This window comes from Puma concolor, chromosome A1 (genome assembly GCF_028749965.1).
Source record: "Puma concolor isolate L17-30 chromosome A1, mPumCon1.1.hap2, whole genome shotgun sequence".
NCBI lineage: Eukaryota > Metazoa > Chordata > Mammalia > Carnivora > Felidae > Puma > Puma concolor.
Window position 1 is genome coordinate 17,681,158 of NC_141667.1, and position 21,155 is coordinate 17,702,312.

Consider the following 21,155-nt stretch of genomic DNA (forward strand, 5'->3'; position numbering starts at 1 on the left):
TAGAAAATGTCTGGTTGTTTTCACAAGTTACCTAATCTACCTTCAACTCAGTTTCTTCATGTAAAACACAAGGTACTAATAATCCCTACTTCATAGGTTGTATTAAATAAGGGGTGGTGCTATACGAAATGTTAGATCACCTTTGGTAAATTGCATTACTTGTATTACCAAGTGAATTTCATGGAGGTTATTTGGTTCCACATCTATTATTGGTGTTAATTACTCCTATAGCATAGTATGTAGGTAAAAGCCAGCATTTGGTTAAACTTGGTTCACATGCCTAAGAAAAGCTAGAGATTATAAAAAATAACAGAATTAATGCCTAATACTATGTAATGCTTACAGTGTACCTATATTCTAAAACATGTTACATAGATGAACTCTTTTAGGGTTCACAGTATATAGTGATACATATAGTGTCAGAATGCTGGGGAGCAATTAGGGGATGTGACTCATGCAAAAATCACAAGTTGGAACTAACAAGATGGGGTTTGAATCCAGGTTTTCTAGTTCCAAATTAGTGCTCTTAAACTCTGTTACATACTGTGTATTAGAAAAAATTGAAATGTATTTAGCTATTGAAAAAAATAGACAAGAAATTAATGTTACAGATTGGTTTAGTAAATTCATGTGCCTAACTTCACCTATTCAACTTCTATACAACACAAAAATCATGCTCCACTTTCCATGTTACATATGAAGTATCGAAGTATAAGTCCTGAGGCCATATAAAAAGGAAACTGTTATTTTTATTTTGTTTTCCCAGGGCCAGAGTTTTATTTTGGGAAGCTGGGGTGAGGATGGGCTGTCTTCCAAAAGGGACGAGACTTCTGGTGCAATTGTGTTTTTAATGCAGATTTACCTTTATAAAGTGTAAGCATGGTATTCAAATTAATTTAAGCCAGTTTTTACCCATGAGAAATTCCCTTTTGGTCGTTTCAAATTATTTATCTTTCTGCAATATAGATTTTAACGTTTGCCTAATGAGTAAATAGGTCACAAAAGTATAATCACTATTGTAACATCATATTATTAAAAGTATTTCTCAAAAAGATGCTTTTGGTAATTTAGCTAATACAATTTGTTGTGTGAGATCTTCCTGTGCCCTGGAGGATTTGTGGAGTTACTTAAAATTAAACGTGACCGGTCATCCTTGTGGCAATTAAAAAAATAAAGGCCCCAATAAGAATTGAGGAAAAAAAAATAGAACAGCTATAAAATGACACTTCATATTGTCAAAAATGAGTGATGGGTTTATGGATTTCATTATATTATTATCTCCTCTATTGTATATTTGTAAATTCTTTCATAATTAAGGTTTTAAAATGTGACCTTATGTGTTTAAATGCCAGTTGGGAAAGCAGTAACAACTCTGTTCAAGAATTACTGCACTCAAGTAAGCACAGAACTTTGTACAAGAGAATGTAATTTATTAGAGTAATACAGAGTTTTTTCATTGATGCATATAATTCAGAAAATTATGTTGAGGAAATCATGACCATTTTTTCTGACTCGGCTAATCTGTATTTGGGACAACAATGATGTAATTTGTTTAGACACCATTTAGCATGAGCATGATTATCAACATTTTGCCATGTAGAAACTCGTTATCACTGAATACTTAGTGAGGAAATTCAAATATAAATTTAGTAAATTTAAGGAATCCAAATCGTCCAGGAGGATGTCAAACATTCACTCTTTGCAAATGACATGATACTCTACATGGAAAACCCAAAAGATTCCACCAAATAACTGCTAGAATTGATTCATGAATTCAGCAAAGTTTCAGGATATAAAATCAATGCACAGAAATTGGTTGCATTTACGCATGAAAAATGAAGCAACAAAAAGAGAAATCAAGGAAGCAATCCCATTTACAATTGCACCAAAAACCAGAAAATACCTAGGATAAATCTAACCAAAGAGGTGAAAAATCTATACACTGAAAAATATAGAAAGCATATGAAAGAAATTGAAGAAGACACAAGAAAACTGGGGAAAGATTCCATGCTCCTGGAAAGGAAGAAAGAATATTGTCAAAATGTCGATACTACCCAAAGCAAACTACATATTCAATGTAATCCCTATCAAAATAAGACCAGCATTCTTCACAGAGCTAGAACAAATAATCCTAAAATTTGTGTGGAACCAGAAAAACCCCAAATAGCCAAAGCAGTCTTTAAAAAGAAAACCAAAGCAGGAGGCATCACAATCCCGGACTTCAAGCTATACTACAAAGCTGTAATCATCAAGACAGTATGGTACTGGCACAAGAACAGACACTCAGATCAATGGAACAGAATAGAGAACCCAGAAATGGACCCACAAATGTACAGCCAACTAATCTTTGACAGAGCAGGAAAGAATATCCAATGGAATAAAGGCGGTCTCTTCAGCAAGTGGTGCTGGGAAAACTGGACAGCGACATGCAGAAGAATGAACCTGGACCACTTTCTTACACCATAGACAAAAATAAACTCAAAATGGATGAAAGACCTCAATGTAAGACAGGAAGCCATCAAAATCCTCGAGGAGAAAGTAGGCAAAAACTTCTTTGATCTTGCCCGCAGCAACTTCTTACTCAAAACATCTCCAGAGGCAAGGGAAACAAAAGCAAAAATGAACTACTGGGACCTCATCAAAATAAAAAGTGTCTGCACTGTGAAGGAAACAATCAGCAAAACTAAAAAGCAACCGACAGAATGGGGGAAGATATTTGCAAACGACATATCAGATCAAGGGTTAGTATCCAAAATCTATAAAGTCCTTATTAAACTCAACAGCCAAAAAACAAATAATCCAGTGAATAAATGGGCAAAAGACATGAATAGACACTTCTCCAAAGAAGACATCCAGATGGCCAACCGACACATGAAAAAATGCTCAACAACACTCATCAACAGGGAAATACAAATCAAAACCACAATGAGATACCACCTTACACCTGTCAGAATGGCTAACGTTAACAACTCAGACAACAACAGATGTTGGTGAGGATGTGGAGAAAGAGGATTTCTTTTACATTGTTGGTGGTAATGCAAGCTGGTAAAGCCACTCTGGAAAACAGTATGGAGGTTCCTCAAAAAATTAAAAATAGTGGGGCGCCTGGGTGGCGCAGTCGGTTAAGCGTCCGACTTCAGCCAGGTCACCATCTCGCGGTCCGTGAGTTCGAGCCCCACGTCAGGCTCTGGGCTGATGGCTCGGAGCCTGGACCCTGTTTCCGATTCTGTGTCTCCCTCTCTCTCTGCCCCTTCCCCGTTCATGCTCTGTCTCTCTCTGTCCCAAAAAAATAAATAAACGTTGAAAAAAAAAATTAAAAAAAAAAAAAAATAGAACTACCCTACGAACCAGCAATTGCACTAGTAGGTATTTATCCACAGGATACAGTTGTGCTGATTCAAAGGGGCACGTGCACTATCGACAATAGCCAAAGTATGGAAAGAGCTCAGATGTCCATTGATCAATGAATGGATAAAGAAGATGTGGTATATACAATGGAGTATTACTCAGCAGTAAAAATGAATGAAATCTTGCCATTTGCAACTATGTGGATGAAACTAGAGGGTATTATGTTAAGTGAAATTAGTCAGTCAGAGAAAGACAAATATTATATGACTTCACTCATATGAGGACTTTAAGATACAAAACAGATGAACATAAGGGAAGGGAAACAAAAATAATATAAAAACAGGGAGGGGGACAAAAACAGAAGAGACTCTTAAATACAGAGAACAAACAGAGCGTTACTGGAGGTTGTGGAGGGGGGACGGGCTAAATGGGTAAGGGGCATTAAGGAATCTACTCCTGAAATCATTGTTGCACTGTATGCTAACTAATTTGGATGTAAATTAAAAAAAATGAAATTAAAAAAAAAGTTTAGTAAATTTGAAATAACCAAAATCCTACATGATTAGTTACTGTGCTGTTAGTAGTCAAATCGCTTAAATCCAATTATTATTGATCCATGTTGCTTTATAGTTAATAACTAACTTATTAATAGTTTTTAGTTCACACAATAAAATCAGGAAATTATTTTTATCCTTAATCCCTTCAAAGATATTTGTTAAATATTCTTTCCCCACCCTTTGAAAATATCTCAGTCAGCTCCCCTAGCTTTCTGAGTCGGTCTCAGAATTGTTTATTAGTAGTATTTTCAAGTGCAGCTTCAACTAAGAAAAAAAAAGCTAAAGCTCAAATTACAAAAACAGAGAATGAAGGAAAAAAATCACTGTTTATCATAAATGAGTTAAATTCCTATAAAAGAATATTATTAATTTATGCCAAAAAATCTAGTCAACATAAATGAACAGAACAAATTCCTAGAAAGACACAAATTACCAACATTGACCTTGAAAAGAAATACAAAATCTTAATATACATTAAACAAATGAATAAAAATCAAGTTGTAATTAAAAATATCTGAAACCAAGAAAAAAAGTCACGCAAACATGCCTTTACTGGGGGGATTCAATAACTTTCTAAAGATCACATAATACCAATTCTTCACAAACTTTCAGAATATAGAGAAGTAAATACCAATTCATTGTATGTATCCTGATACCAAAGCCAATCCAAAACATCACAAGAAAACAAAGGTATAACCTATTTTCACTCATAAACATAAGTACAAAAATTTCTTAATAAAAAGTTAACAAATCACTTCCAGGTCATATAAAATTACTACATAATGACCAAATAGCATTTATCTTAAAGATACAGGATTCACTTAATGTCCAAGAATAATCAATTGACAACACATATTAATAGAAGAAAACAAACAAACAAAAAAACACATGGCCATCTCAAAAAGATTCACAATTTTAGCATTTGACAAAATCACACATCCATTCATAATTTTTTTTAAATCCTCTAAAAATGTAATAGGAGGCAAGCTCTTCAACGTGATGTAGTCTCTCTTCATGAAGCCCATAGCTAACATCATACTCGACAGTGAAAAAGTCAATGCTTTCTCTCTAACACTGGGTACAGTGCAAAATTGACTGGTCTTACCACTTATATTCACCATTGTACTAGAGGGTTTATATAATGCAATTAAGTGAAAATAAATTTTAAAAAAAGATTAAAGTATCCAGATCAGAAAGAAAGAAATAAAACTACTTTTGTTTAAAAAATGGCATGACCCTATAGGTAGGAAATCCTAAAGAATCCCCAAAGAAACTAATGGATATAATAAGGGAGTGTATCAAGGCCATGAGATAAGAGGATAGTATTAGAAAAGGCAATTACATACTTAATAGCAGCAAATGACAAACTAGAATTGAAATTGAGAAAAAATTAAATTCACATTAAAATCAAAGATAATAAAATATTTAGGAATACATTTAACAAAATAAATGCAGGACTTATAAACTGAAATTCACAAATCATTGCTCAGAGAAATAAAATGGATTGCTGATAGAAAGGACAGCTGGTGGAAATATAAAATTGCATAATCTGCTTGGAAAATAGACTGGAACTTTTTATAAACATTGAATATGAACTTATAAGGTAGCAACTCCACTCTACACCCAAGAGAATGAAATAAATGTCCACACAAAATCCTGTATACACATAGCCATAAAAGTATTAGGTATATACTTCAAAACTGAAAACAGGTCAAATGTATATATTTGGTGAATGGATAAACATTATGTGGCATATCCGTACAATAAAGAATACTCCAACAAAAAAAGGAACAAAACACTGATACAACATTTGAATGAATCTGAAATATGCTGTCTTCTTTGATAATAAGACTGACATAGCTCCTTGGAACTTGGTTAGTTGCAGAAAGTGAAAGGTTTCAGTGACTTTGGGTTTCTGAAGTACATGAGCCTTCAGAAGATTCCAGCTCCCCTGTCAAGTCTTCCAGATTTCCTGGAGCAGATATTAAGCCATTCCTTTTCGATGAACCCTTTTAGAATGTCTGCCCCAAAGAAACTGTATGATAATTTATCATGCAGCAATAGATAACTAATCCAGGAGATAAGAAATACTAAACTATATACTAAAAAGAAAGAAGGATTTTTTCTAGGGCTTGAGTTGGAATGGGCCCTGCGGGGCCCTAAGGCAGCATCCATGGTGGGGAGAGCAGTCCCTGCTCCTAACCACCATGCAGAAACTTTGTCCAAGGGGCTTTCACTAGTGATCCAGGTGATGTTTACTCACTACAGGAAAGTGTCCCTATTTCCAGAGAAGCTTCTGTTTCTTTTCTTTTTCTTTTTTTTTTTTTTAATGTTTATTTATTTTTGAGACAGAGAGAGTGCAAGTGGGGGAGGGGCAGAGAGAGAGGGAGACACAGAATCCTATGCAGGCTCCAGGCTCTGACTGTCAGCACAGAGCCTGAAGAAGGGTTTGACCCCACAAACCATGAGATCATGACCTGAGCCAAAGTTGGACGCTCAACCGACTGAGCCACCCAGACACCTTGAGAAGCTTGTTTCTATGGAGATAGAGCCATAAACACTCATAGCCCTTGGTGGCCTGGAGTGGGAGTCGGGGTCAATTTACCTGACTTCTGTGCTTTTGGACGAGGGCTGAGCAGGGGCTGCTGGGGCACAGAGCCTGACATGGAGGGATTGGACAGCAAGGCAGGGAGGTTGGTGGCTGTTTCTGGAAGTCCCTGACTCCATCATTTGATGACAGGGATCATAACTACTCTCAGGAGTCTCAGCCCAAGGCAGACCCTGCCTGGGAGCTCATGACCCCATTTCAGTCCTGACCTTGAGAGGGAGCAGGACAGTCAGGGCGTCACATGTGGCATCTGCATGGACAGGGTGTGGAACAAGTCAGAGGTATCTTGCCAGGCTGTACCCATGCCCACTGCCTAGCTGCCTGTGCACCTGGCAAAAGAGGTGACAGGACTTCCCACAAGACATCATCAGGGCCTGTCCCCTGTATCATGTCCATTCTAGCTACATCAGCCCCAACAAATTCTGGGCGAGCAAGAAGGCTGAGAAGAAGCAACTCATCAGGAGCTTCAAGGCTTAGACCATCCAAATCCAATGCTGGTTCTTCATATGGTAGGATGGTCATTGCCCCTTCAAGTACGACTGTATTTACCTGCACTATATTACTCAGCTTCTGGCTAAGGCCGCAAGTCCTGGTTCTATCTGGACAGAGAATGTGCAGCTTGCTTCTGTGACTATTGTGCTGGGCCCAACAGCATTCACAGGGGCAACAAATTAGATGAGTAAGTATTCTCCACGGGCTGTGCCCTCACCATGGCCTTCTGGGATTCAGAACTCCTACTGGATCCCAACAGTTCTTACCATGGACTCCTGTAACCCAGACCAATCTGTGAGGGAGGGGGCTAAGGGCAGGGGGCACTAGGTGATAGGTCTCTTCCGTTTTGGGGCTAGGTGTGAGATGAAAGTAGTAAGCGCTCTACCCACATGCACTGCAGCAGTGACACAACTGAGGAACATGGGGACAAGTGGTGGGCACTGGGAAAGAGAAAGTTGTTCTTACCCTCTTGACAAAGACTTGAGTTTTAACTTAGTTCTTTTGTAGAATAATTCTGAAAAAAACAAATAAAATGCACCTAAGCCATAGAGAAAAGAAGAAAAAGACAAGAGGAGAGGAGAGGAGAGGAGAGGAGAGGAGAGGAGAGGAGAGGAGAGGAGCAAAGCAGAAGGAAGAGAGAAGAGAAGAGGAGAGAGAAGGAGGAAAGAGAAGGAAGGGAAGGGAGGGGAAGGGCAGGGAAGGGCAGGGAAGGGCAGGAAAGGAAAGGAAAGGAAAGGAAAGGAAAGGAAAGGAAAGGAAAGGGAAGGGAAGGGAAGGGAAGGGAAGGGAAGGGAAGGGAAGGGAAGGAAAGGAGAAAGGAAAGGAAAGGAAAGGAAAGGAAAGGAGAAAGGAAAGGAAAGGAAAGGAAAGGAAAGGAAAGGAAAGGAAAGGAAAGGAAAGGAAAGGAAAGGAAAGGAAAGGAAAGGAAAGGAAAGGAAAGGAAAGGAAAGGAAAGGAAAGGAAAGGAAAGGAAAGGAAAGGAAAGGAAAGATGACTTGTATTTCTTCCTGAATTGGTGTTTTTCCCATCTAAAGTTCCATTTATTCCCATGTCTGTTACTTGATGCTGGTGGTTTGCTAGAGGTCTGGGTGGAAGGATAGACAAGAATATTCATTCATGGTCTCTTTATGTAGACTGGGCTTCATTGCAATGCACATAGTGGCTAAAGTTCAAGGGCAAGTATTTTAAAAACAAAAGAAATCAGACAGAAACTCTTGCTTTTATGACCTAAGATGGTCACATAGAAATACACCTCCTCTATGTTAGTCAAGGCTGTCACTAATCCACTTCAAAATTCAAGGGAAAGGAAGATAGAACACAATTCTTCTTCTTTTTTAAATTTCTTTAATGTTTACTTTATTAATTTTTGAGAGAGAGAGCAGGGGAGGGGGAGAGAAAGAGAGAGAGGGGGAGAGAGCAGGCTCCACACCGCCAGCACAGAGCCTGAAGCAGAGCTTGAACCCACGAACCACGAGATCATGACCTGCGTGGAAATCAAAAGTTGGACACCCAACCGACTGAGCTACCCAGGTGTTCTGACAGAACCCAATTCTTTATGGAAGGAATGTCAGCCTCACTGTCAGAAGAACATATGAGAAGAGAAGGACACAGTATGCCCATTTTCGGAACTTATAATCAGAAATCTCTTTCAGAAATGGTTCACTAGTAGCTAGCATTGTAACTTTTAATAAGTCCTAGGAAAACTAAATTTTATTTAATTTTTAGAAGTTTTTTATTTAAATTCCAATTAGTTAACATATACTGTAATACTAAACCTAACCAAAGAGGTGAAAGATCTGTACTCTGAAAACTGTAAAACACTGATGAAACAAATTGCAAAGGACACAAAGAAATGGAAAAACATTCATTCTCATGGATGGGAAAAATATATTTTAAATTTAACAGGGAAATCAGAACTGATAGGAATATAGGTCCCTGGTGCCATCCTCCTCGGTGGGGGGGGGGGTTTGCATAAAGGGGCAAAGAGAATACCCTGGATTTACCCACAGCTCTCTTCAATGTAGAATATCAGGATTCCACATAAGATTTCATCTGATGAAGTATCCTGATAATCTATCTACAAGTTTGAAAATTACAGATCTATCAATCCCCAGTTACAGGTGAGGAAACTTTGGTGTGATCTTGCCCTACATTTTCTTGTCAGAGTCAAGACTGGAATCCAAGTCCTCTCACTATGCTTTGCACTGTTCTATGATACAGGTCAGTGAACTCAAAGAATAAGAAGACACTGCCTGAGATCCACCCATGTGTGTGATAATCACTTACTTTCGAAGAGTAACACTTGGGCTGCTATCTAGCCACCATGCTGGGAGAAAGCCCAGTTCACATTTGAGGATCAAACTACAGTTATAATTTTTTGTACTAAGTATTCAATAAATACTGGCCAAATAATGGAATATTTCCAGGAACCAGTGAGAAATGTAATTGAAAATATTTGGAAAACTGTAAAGGACTAACAAACACAAGTTTCCTAGTATGTTAAAATACACTGGAGCTATTAGGCTTCCTCATTTAAAAATGGCATCTGCTTTGGGGTGCCTGGGTGGCTCAGCCAGCTAGGCGTCAGACTTCGGCTCAGGTCATGATCTCACATTTCGTGGGTTCGATCCCCGCATCGGGCTCTGTGCTGACAGTTCGGAGCCTGGAGCCTGCTTCGGATTCTGTTTCTCCCTCTCTCTCTGCTCCTCCCCCATTCATGCTCTCTCTCTCTCTCTCTCTCTCTCTCCTTCAAAAATAAACAAAAACGTTAAAAAATTTTAATGACATCTGCTTTGAATACCTACAGGGGTTAAAAATTCAATTTTGTGACTGTGCGCTAAATTGCGACTACCATAATGTCAAGAACAAAATCTTAGCTTTCTGTGACAACAACAAAAACCTGAATGATAGTGCAAACTGAGCATGATACAGTGAATAAGTAATACAAGCTTTCTTTTTCTTTTCTCTTTAAATTAGTTCACTTTTAAATTACAAGTTAAGATAAACGCTATATAACAATAGCCCTGTTCAATTACAGTAGTATGATCTGCATCTATACCAACCAATCCATCAAGCGGATTTAAATTACTCATATAAACCCACGCCAAAGTCAAATATTACTTGTCTGTTGGTGACAAAAACTGATTTCTAGGGGCGCCTGGGTGGCTCAGTCGTTTGGGCGTCCGACTTCGCCTCAGGTCATGATCTTGCAGTCTCTGAGTTCAAGCCCCTCGTCGGGCTCTGTGCTGACAGCTTGGAGCCTGGAGCCTGTTTCGGATTCTGTGTCTCCCTCTCTCTCTGACCCTCCCCCACTCAAGCTCTGTCTCTGTCTCTCTCAAAAATAAATAAACATTAAAAAAATTAAAAAAAAAACTGATTTCTGAAGAAAAAGGAACCTTTAAAAATACAGCCAGTTTTTTTTTTCCTCCCAATGAACACACTAGAGAGAACCTATTATTAATTTTAAATATTTGCAATACCATAAAGCCCTTAGATATTCTGAATTCCTGGAGAGCAAGAGCTGAGTCATATTTGTCTTTAAGCCTCCAGAGTTTAACACAGAGCCTAGTACATTCTAGCAAATGAAATATATGAATGTCAAAAACAGACTAAACTGAGAAGCAAAAGTGGGTTCAATGCAACCAATAAACCAGGAAACTTCTGTGGATCATGACCCGCGAGCACCATGATTGTTGGTGTATTTTCCTTCACCTACGGTGAACAAGACTATAGATGCCATTTCACTTTATGTTCAACTCTCTATAATTTAAAAAATTCTTCTCAAGTGACTTTCTTTAATATGATCACAGAAAAATAAGTAAACATGGTGATTTTATACAAATACTTAATAAATGTGAGTCGGTATATATCCAATTTCTGAAACATGCCAATTCACTACAGAACTGTAGGTAGAGAGATGGACAGACCTAGGTAGATAGATAGACAGGTAGATAGAGATGATAGATAGATATGATGACAGATATGGTGATGATAGATAGATAGCAAGACTAACAATCATTTCAATTTAATTATATGTATGTTGCAAATGTATAAATAAGTTTTTACTATTTTGTACTTATGCATATGAAAGTCACTATGACTAGTTTAACTAACACCTTACTTAAAATATAGCTAATAAAGCACAGGCAAGTGAGCAACTGTCCCTGTGGAATTCTGTTTTGCGGGGAGAGAGTCCAGGACTCCCATTATCTTTTGGTCACGACCCCAGGTGTGACAGGGGCTGCAAAGGAAGTAACTCTGAGCCTCCATTTCCTACCAGTCACAGTGTGGACCATAATCCTCATCTTCATTTAATGTATATCAAGCTACAAGACTTGTTTAGTTTATATTATTATCATTGCTTATTATTATTCTAGAAAAATTAGGTACTTTCTTCTCTTTTAGTCTAAGAACATAATTTCATGGCTAGCGACGTGGCATGCAGGCAGATGAATTCCTCAGAAAACTGTACCACAAAATCTATTTCTTTCTGTTTAAACAAATCTATTCTTTCTGTGTAGTAAGCTACACAGAAAGTAAGCTTTCTGTGTAGAAGCAGTTTCTAACTACTTCTAAACTTTAATATCCTTAAGAATAGACTTCATCTTGTTTTTTCCCATAAACCACAACAAATCGTGTTTTGCATATAAATGACACTCTGGACAAGCTTATGACAACGAACGTATGAATTTGTGTTTAGTCTGAATTATGGATAGTAACGCCAGAGGTTAATTTTTCTGTACATACAAAGATGATATCCTATGCATTATGTTGAAGTAAAATGAAGTTATAACAAAATAGCTTTATATGCCAAATAACCTCAAAAAAAGAATTACCCAACAATTTGATCCCAACTCATAATGATATATTTACATACAAAATTTTCCCCAAATGACAGTTAGTGAGTCAATTCACTCACTGATACTTGAGCTGTTCCACAATAAATGCAAACAATCCATTGCCATCTGGATAAATATATGACTGAGAAAAGAATTGTCTCTGGTATCATTTGTTTATTTTGTAATTATATAAAATATGTTTTAGGGCTTTAATGTAGATATTTTAAATTATCTTTGTCTAATGATATTTGTTACAGCAACACCAAAAATATATTGGAAACATTTGTGTGTTGATAGTTTCTGATAATTTGAATGAAGTGAATTTTTGGAGCTTCTATCTTTTTTAAGATTCTCAAGAATTAGTATCATAAAAACAGCAAAGCAGTAAAGCATAAAAGAATTATTAGGAGTCTTATAAATTATTTGGACCTCCAACTATAGCAACACTGATTAATGACTGCTTTTTAATTAATTAAAGTTATTCAATCTTTGTAACATTTATTTTGCCTGAGATTTTATATGTAAGGGTCAGGCTGAAACATATGCTAGTTCAATGTGCAATAAGGTATACTTACGTGTTTTTTTTCTTCTTGCCAGTACAATGTAAGCTATTTATTTCTCAGTCATTCACCATGATAATGGTCACCTGCTTAGCTGGCTAGTTTGATCAGTGAAAACAGCCTTATGCATTAGAATATGAATACATTTTACTTTTAAACTCTGCAAACTCAAGCAAAATAAAGCCCACAGTAAGCTATTCTTACTGTAAATCTTTAATTATCATGAGGTATGTGTTTAGTCTCTTTATTTTTCACATGACTGCATAGCATTTACCCCAGCAGACTTCCTTGAGGACTCTAAAATACAGTGGTCTATGAACAGATACTAGAACAGATCAGGGAGATACATATTTTAGAAATGATTATATATATGGATATATATGGACATATATACATATGTAGCATATATATACATACATATAGGTGGGTATATATACATATATATGTATATATATATATATATATATATGTGTGTGTGTGTGTGTGTATTTATGTATTATGTGTCTAAATCCCAGTTCTACATATTTCCCAGTGAGGGCCAACATAAATAATGAGAATCTACTCATGAGGGTTTCCTAATTTGCATTTAAGTAAACTCTAGAGCCAGCATGTGCCCCAATCATGTCGATAGCTAAAAGCAAATGAATTTCTCTAAATATGAAAAATCTAAAATTGAGACTCGGTGGTGCCTGCTTCACTGAGAAAGCACAAACTCTCGTCTCATCTTCTACAAGTTGGAGCACAAGGCTCTGGCTGGAGGTGTCAGACGTGCTACTATCGTGCAATGATGATGTTTTCGTGGTCTACATAGCCACTGGGGAGAAAGAGACCTTCCAGAACTACAGAACAGGTGATTAATGAACTATCTGCAGACTTTCATCTTCAGTTAAGGTACAGAAGCCTGCTAGTCCTACTTTGAAAAATATGCGCGTTTTGTGTGTGTGTGTGTGTGTGTGTGTGTGTGTATTAAGACGAAAGTCTCAGTAAGATTAGTTTTCTAATGAATGATCTTTTATTATGGGCAATATGTCTTTGCTAAATAAAAGTGATATGAAGAAACGGTCTCTGCTTAGCTGTCACTTATTATGTATAAGCCATTAGAGTGAATGGTTCAGGAAGGTCTTATAGTCTATAACACAAACAATTCATTTTGACCACATTTGCCGAAGATCTTAAAGCTAAACTTTATTTTCTAACTACAGTATGGTTAAGCTATCCCCCAAGACTCGATGAGTAACATAGATGAGAGCTGACATGAAAGAAATGATGAGTAACAAATGTAACTGTAATCGGATGTGGTATAGGAGGAGAAAAAAGATGCCAAGCGTGAAAGCAGTCTTCAGGAAAACACCCTAAAGAAAACAGGTGTCCTCCAAAAAGGGAAGACCAGCATTCTGATCTCTTGACGATATGTCTGCTCTACAGCTCTGGCAGCTGACTGGATGATCTGCTCTCAAAGCCTGAGTACAGGGGACATACTTTTGTAAGGAGATGGCAGGACAGAGAAATCATACGGTACAAGAGCAGCTTGTAAAACACCTGTTCAGCGTAACAAGGATGGGTGAATTTCCTCAGGGTCAAGTGGGCAAACCAAAGGCTAAAATTGAGAAATCATGTTATAAACTCACCCAAGAAGACTGCCTTCGATGCAAGGGGGCCATGGAATTGAGAAGCCAGAAGATCTACTACTGAGTGCTCATATCACGTTCCTATGCAGATGGGATGCCCAGAACCCGCACCGTCCGATAACTCAAGGTTCACTTAAGAAGACGATGTTTGGGCAGCAGCCTTTCCTGCCAGTCCATTTAGTCCTAGAAGCAGTGGCAGCCAATGGAGTATCATATCGGGCAGATAAGAGAGACTTGTGTGTTTCCCTCTCTCTTTTCCACTCTGACAGGCCGGAGAACGTGTACCCTACAAGCGAGGGGTCACAGTTCCAACTTATGGTGTCACCGAGTTCTGCAGTTATCTATTGCCATGCCACAACAAATAACCCTAAAATGTAGTTGCTTGAAATAATTACTGTTTTAATTTTTTTTTTCAACATTTATCTATTTTTGGGACAGAGAGAGACAGAGCATGAACGGGGGAGGGGCAGAGAGAGAGGGAGACACAGAATCGGAAACAAGCTCCAGGCTCTGAGCCATCAGCCCAGAGCCCGACGCGGGGCTCGAACTCACGGACCGCGAGATCGTGACCTGGCTGAAGTCGGGCGCTTAACCAACTGCGCCACCCAGGCGCCCCTAATTACTGTTTTAGACATTCTCACAACATTGTAAGAATCCGGGCAGGGCTGGTCTGGGCACATGTTCTGTTTCACATGGCATTGGTGGATGTTACACTGTGGTATTCAGCTAGTACACTTTCCAAGACAGTCTCACTCACATACTCAGCACCCTGGAAGGTATGATGGAAAGGTTGAGCTGAACTGGCATGGTCAACCTGAGCACCCACATGTGACCACTCTAGAATGGTAGCCTCAGGGTAATCAGTTTTTTTTTATGTGACAGGTCAGTGTTCCAAGAAACAAGATGGAAGCTGCATGTTCTTTTTTGTAAGTCTGACCTTTAATAATCAGAATAACCTAGAAGTAATGAAATCAGTTAAAGACATCATTAAGGCCTCAGAATAGGTGTCTATTCTTCTTTAGTCACAATTGTTGAAGATAAACGAAACTGTTTAATATTTACACCCACTGAGTGGAGACTGAACAAAAAACCCCTCAACAGAAATATTCACATTCAGCTCTCCCCTGCACAGAAAAAGGAAATTAGCTGCCAAAGTAGCAGATGAACAAAATAAAATAAGAAGGGAACAAAATGAAAGACACTCAGAAGGGATTTCCCCAAGCCTTTCACAAGACCAGAAGCAGATGACTGGGAGATGCACTCATTTTGCAAACTACATCGAAAACCAAATGTCACCATTCCCCCCACTAATCTGTTACCTGAGGAAGCTGCGATAATATCCTAGGTTGTCCAGACAAACATATATGGCCCACGCCACTTTCAGTCTAGAGGATTGTCTTCTGGACCAAGCAGACACCAACACAAGGGATCAGTCCTAGCAATCCTATTGATTCTGAGGGATTCCTTAAAGAAAACCGCTTATAGCTCCTGCATATTCCACAGTGACATTTATAAAAAAAAAAAAATCACATTAAAATTACATTCTACGAAAAAGAGAGAAGGGAGAGGGGTGATTTTAAGAATACTCTCTTCAGTTTGAGAAAATATTTCAGAATGGGCTATTTTGTGTGATAATGAATTCCTCCTGCCTGGCCTCTGAAGCTCCCAATATTGTATACAGGGGTCCGGCGTGGAAGAGAAGCTGGAAAGCTGGCAGATTTTTGCGGGCACAGCATTGAAAGGGATGAGGTCACACAATGAAATGCACTCACTGCTAGATATTCATGCAAGTCTGCAAACAGGGCTCATTGGCGGCTGTCACAATTTCTCCGGACTTACGCTACGAGGAAAAGGAACAGGTTTCTGAGTTTCCCCAGGAGACCACTCAGCTGTCAGTCCAAAAATGAAAAACACCTCAGCAGGGACTCGTTTAAGAGTGTTCAATCCAAAGAACTGCAGTATAACATTGATTCTGTCCATGCCATACTTACTAACTTTACTCGCAATTATGGAGAAATTATACTGCGCGGTGCTTTCTCTGTCTAGTAATTCATTAGTGGCGATGGTTCCTTCAGTTCCATCTATTGTAAAGTAGCTGTCCCCATCACTCTTCCAATCTATGAAGTACCTGTATATAAAAAGAGTAGATGCAAATGTGCAATGATTACACATTAATCATAATGGCAGTCAGGCTAACTTGACACAATTCCTTATTTTTCTCCCTGTAGCTATTACCCACCTTGCAATAAAGAAGAGTGTAAATGACAGCTTCTTTATTGCAAAGTCAGTATGCTCAAGGGGAAACTGGAAATAATGAAAGATTTAGTACTCCTGCTGTTCATATTATTTTAGGGTCTTGACACCTTGAAAGCTCAGCAGAGACGAAAATTCTAAAGCTGACCATGGGTTTCCTTAACCTGCTGAATATTAAAACTTTTCCAAGCAGTAAAAGATTCCTTAATGGTGGCTGTGGGAAGAACTGGGGGTGGGGGAAGCATCTGGATACAGCTACAAAGAACTTTGGCCAGAACAGAGGTAGAATCTTCATTTCCACAGATAGGGAAAAAAATCATATTATGGAAACTAAGGGGCAATTTTGTAACTGACACTGTGGAATTTATAGAGAAGTATTTCCCTCAAATACATATAAAGGAGACACTGTTGTTTTATTACTCTATGTCAGTACAACTTTCTAAAACAAACAGTGAGCAATGTCCCTTTATCTTCTTTATTAGTTAACCTTTTGATAATAACAGATGTTACCTTCTTTATGTGAAGAAGCTGAACTAAAACATTCCAAGAAAATTAATTACAAAAACCAGAAATTGCAATTATATAAATCTTTATGCAGCAGATAGAGTGAAAAGTCTTTTTCAAACACATATTTTCAATCATAGTAATAAGCATTTTGAAATCTTAGCATGTACCAGATAATGTTCTAAATGCTTACCTGTATTACCTTATTAAATCCCCACAAAAAAACAAAAAAAAGTAAGAGTTATTCATCTCCCCACTTTGCCTATGAGGAAACTGAATCGTCGAGATATTAAGGAATCTGCCTCAGTTCACATAGAAACTTTTAGAGTGGATATTTGACACACGTCGTCAATCTTTTCCATATAATTATCATTATGTAGTCTTACCAATTTTAAATCGAACTTTATGTGAAAGAGCTCTGCTCATCAAAAGGCTCAACGTGCAATATACTTATCACCATTACTCTGGCCTGGGAATCATGACTAGGTCAATACAAACAGACATCATCGAAGTGAGCCCATCTAAATCCCCAGGCCAAAGAATCCGGTTGTTCATTGTGGAGTTAGTTAAGCCATGCATTTCAAAGTAGAAAGTTATTGTTTTGACAAGTTGGTTATTTAAAACTGGGGCTAAAGGGGGTGCCTGGGTGGCTCAGTTGGGTAAGCATCCGAGTTCGGCTCAGGTCATGATCTCACAGTCTGGGAGTTAGAGCCTCACACAGCCTCAGAGTCTGGAGCCTGCTTCAGCTTCTGTGTCTCCCTCTCTCTGCCCCTCCCCTGTTCATGCTCTGTCTCCCTCTCTCTCAAAAATAAAATAAAAACACTAAAAAAAATTAAACTGGGGTTAGTTTGCATCTCATTTCAGCACTAGACTAAAACCAATTGCTTTCATAGATGATATTTATGACTCTTAACTTGTTAATATTTGTTAGTAACTGCTAGGATCAGAGGATGGGCCATGCCGTTAGTCTGCCTTGGATACTTCCGTGGTTGATTTGAGGGGTGAGAAGGCATTGATGTCTTATGATTTCAATGTTGCATCCTGTCTCATAGGAATGCTCTCAGAAATAAATATTACAGAAATAAATATATAAATGAACTTAAGGCACATTTACAGGTCAGAGAGGATAGAGTATAATAGAGCTATCTCCCTATCACATAATCTCCTTTTCTGAACAAGGAAGCATTTTCTCACAAAACCCCTTTCCAGTACCTTTATTCAATTGAGCATAAGGATAATTTAGAAGAAAATGGCTACTGAATCTCCTTAGTGACTATAGCATTTCTGGAGGAAATTGTCTGTGTAGAGAAACTGGGTCCGATTGTACAATTCACTAAATATTTTCGGAGTGCCTGCTATATACTAGACACCATACTAGAGTTGAGAAATACAGTAAACCACAATGCCCACCAGTGAGAAGTCCAGCTGGGAGACACAGACAATTTCAGCGCCTGATAGGAAAGAGAACACACCAGGAGTGCAAGAAAAAGACTCCCAGTTCAACACCCGTTGGTTCAGGCAAACTTTCCTTCACATGACGTTTGATGACATTAGAAAGTGATACAGGAATCATTTGGGACAAGAGTGAGGTAGACAAAGTGAGGAGAGGAGGAAAGACATTTCAGGAGGCTGCTACAGCCATAGCAAAACCATGTTGTGTGGGGGTGGGGGGGAGCTAACTATAAGCTGCTGAGAATCATGAAAAAATATCTGAAAGGCACAATCATATGGAAAAAGTTCAAAGATTTAGGTCAAGGAGGGTGGTATAAAGTACACTGAGGAGGTGGGGCATGTTTCTATGGCTAATGAACATTATCAAGGGGGATAATTTGTAATCTGGTAGGGCCAGGGAGTTGATGGTAATTTCTTTTTTTTTAATGTCTTTATTTAAATTCCAGTTAACATAGAGTGTAATGTAAGTTTCAGGTGTACAATACAGCGATTCAACACTGCCCTACACCACCCGGGGCTCATCACAGCAAGTTCGCCCCTTAATCCCCATCACCGATTTCGCCTCCACCATCCACTCACCCACCTCCTCTCTAGTAACCATCTTTTTTTTTTTTTTTTTTTCTTTTGGTCAAGAGTCTGTTTTTTAGTTTCAAAGTCCTTCCCCTCTGATACCTAGTCTCCTTGTCTTCTATTTGGAAAACGATGTCCACTTAACAGTAACAGTGAGTGTTGTTGTAAAGATGAAATGAGATAAAATATGTGGGACTCGGCATAGAATCATGCGTTTGTGTACATGTGTGTGTATCCCTTTTCTCTTTCCACATTACCGATTATTTCGTTTTACTTCCCAGATTAAAAAAAAAAAAAGATTCCCTAACATAAAAACATATGCTTACTACTGGGACCAAGTTGTGACATTCAAAGTCTTCAACTTTAAAATTCCTGAACCACAGAGCTCCCACGCAGACCCCTGGGGTACAAACCATGAGCACAAACATCCAGGCCCTAGTTCACACAATGGTGTTTTTCATTTGGCACTCATCCACTATTGTCTGGCGTCTAATTTTTAGCTCCGTCACCGTATTTTTTGGTGCCTCCTTTCTCTGGATGTTATCCTTTCTGGAAGCTTTTTGCCTCCTTCTGGAGTTCTACTGAAACTTATTTGAACATTTTCTACTCAGCTAAATATCTTCAGCATCTTCCCATAACTCATCAGGCTCCAAGACTGTAGGTCCTGTAGAACGTCCTGGCATCGTCCTGATGCCCTACCTTTGGGTGACTGACTGATCCCTGTGCCTGATTGAACAATAACCATGAGGCAACAACTACCATTTTAAATTGTGATGTTTTGCCCAATATAGCAAGAAATGACCCCCATCAATGAAGTGGAAATGGAGGTACTCCTACATTTCCTAGACATTTTCAGAGAAGACCATGTCCTAAAATGTCTAGATTATTTTCAGGAGATACACCCTTCCAGAGTGTAGATCACATGTTTACTTTAGGTTTGCCACAGTCCACAGCCAATCTAAGGGTAGAAGGATATTCTAATTGCAACTGCTCACAACAGTATTACATGAACTGTCTAATTTGGCCTCACTCACCTATATAAATGAGAAAACCCCTGAGATAGAGAATCTGAATCATGTTACCCTTATTTGGTAAGTAGATGAGATTTAAATTTTAAAAAAGGCGTTTATGATCTATATATAATGAAATAAATGTATAGTTCATGTAAGTATGCAACCACCGTTGCTAAGAAACCTGTTTTCACAATTGAATAGAAATCAAAAATTAAAGCATTAACTTAATCTTTGCAGACCACTTGACAGGGTACAATTTTATTACTTTTCTGTAAATGAGTTTTCAGAAATGCCTTAAAAAGTTTTCTTCTCTCCATTAGGTAAGCATTCTCCTTAAAATTGTGTCTTTTAATTTGCCTAATAACTTTCTCACAGTTAATGGAAAAGCTAAATTCTCAAACACATTTTGTAAAAAGTCCTTGATGGTCCAGAGTTACTCTAAAAGTATTACATCTCATTCTTTAAGCAATAAAGATGTAGGAGTAATGGTTCAGGTCAAGGTAGAAAATTTTCTTTTGTTAATATGATAATAACCAGAATGTCTTCATTCTGTCTTAGTCACTGTTTTGTTTTGTTTTGTTTTTTTCTTTTTTTTTTTTGAGGAAGATAATTAAATGAAAGTAAATCCCATTCAATTTATTTTCACAAACATTTTATTGAGAACCTAAGGCACATACGACAACACTTAGGTTATAGTCGCTTCATCAAGAATCACAATTAATTTTTTTTTCTTAGAAATCCCAACTTTTCTCTCAAACTTTGTTATATCTTAGTTGTTAGTTTCCTATTAATCCCTTTTAGTTTTGTTTTGTTTTGTTTTTCCTAATCCTCTTCTTCATTCTAACTTTCCCCTTAGGAAAGTTAAACGTTATATCATAGACGGTATAGAGAGCTTCTCTTGTTGTTTGCTGTGAAATGAAACATTTTTATAAAATTATAATCATTTGGGGCGCCTGGGTGGCTCAGTCGATTGAGCGTCCGACTTTGGCTCAGGTCATGATCTCACACTCCATGAGTTCGAGCCCCGCGTCAGGCTCTGTGCTGACAGCTCGGAGCCTGGAGCCTGCTTCAGATTCTGTGTCTCCCTCTCTTTCTCTGCCTCTCCCCTGCTCATGCTCTGTCTCTCTCTGTCTCAAAAATAAATAAAAACACTAAAAAAAAATCTTTTTAAAAATAAATAAAATTATAATCATTTAATAAAGTCATAAATCTTCTGTCTTTAAATTTTCCACTTGGAGGCACATAATATGTTTATAAATACATCCTTAAAGAAAGAGAAATACATCATAATCCACATTTTTATTAAAATTAGAGTTGTTATATTTTAATTTC

The 21,155-nt window shown here is 38.0% G+C and overlaps 1 protein-coding gene and 1 pseudogene across 5 annotated transcripts in view; one reads left to right on the top strand and one right to left on the bottom strand.

Moving 5' to 3' along the window:
- The window catches only part of CDH12 (cadherin 12), a 1,063,313-nt gene that overhangs the window by 14,821 nt on the left and 1,027,337 nt on the right, over window positions 1–21,155 (bottom strand). For all 5 annotated transcript variants that reach the window (XM_086676372.1, XM_086676368.1, XM_025924779.2 and 2 more), the window contains one exon: window positions 16,023–16,159. In XM_086676372.1, the coding sequence (XP_086532498.1) occupies window positions 16,023–16,159 (137 nt within the window). The remainder of the gene's footprint in view (window positions 1–16,022; window positions 16,160–21,155) is intronic.
- Window positions 3,776–7,286, top strand: LOC147584040 (E3 ubiquitin-protein ligase makorin-2-like; annotated as a pseudogene).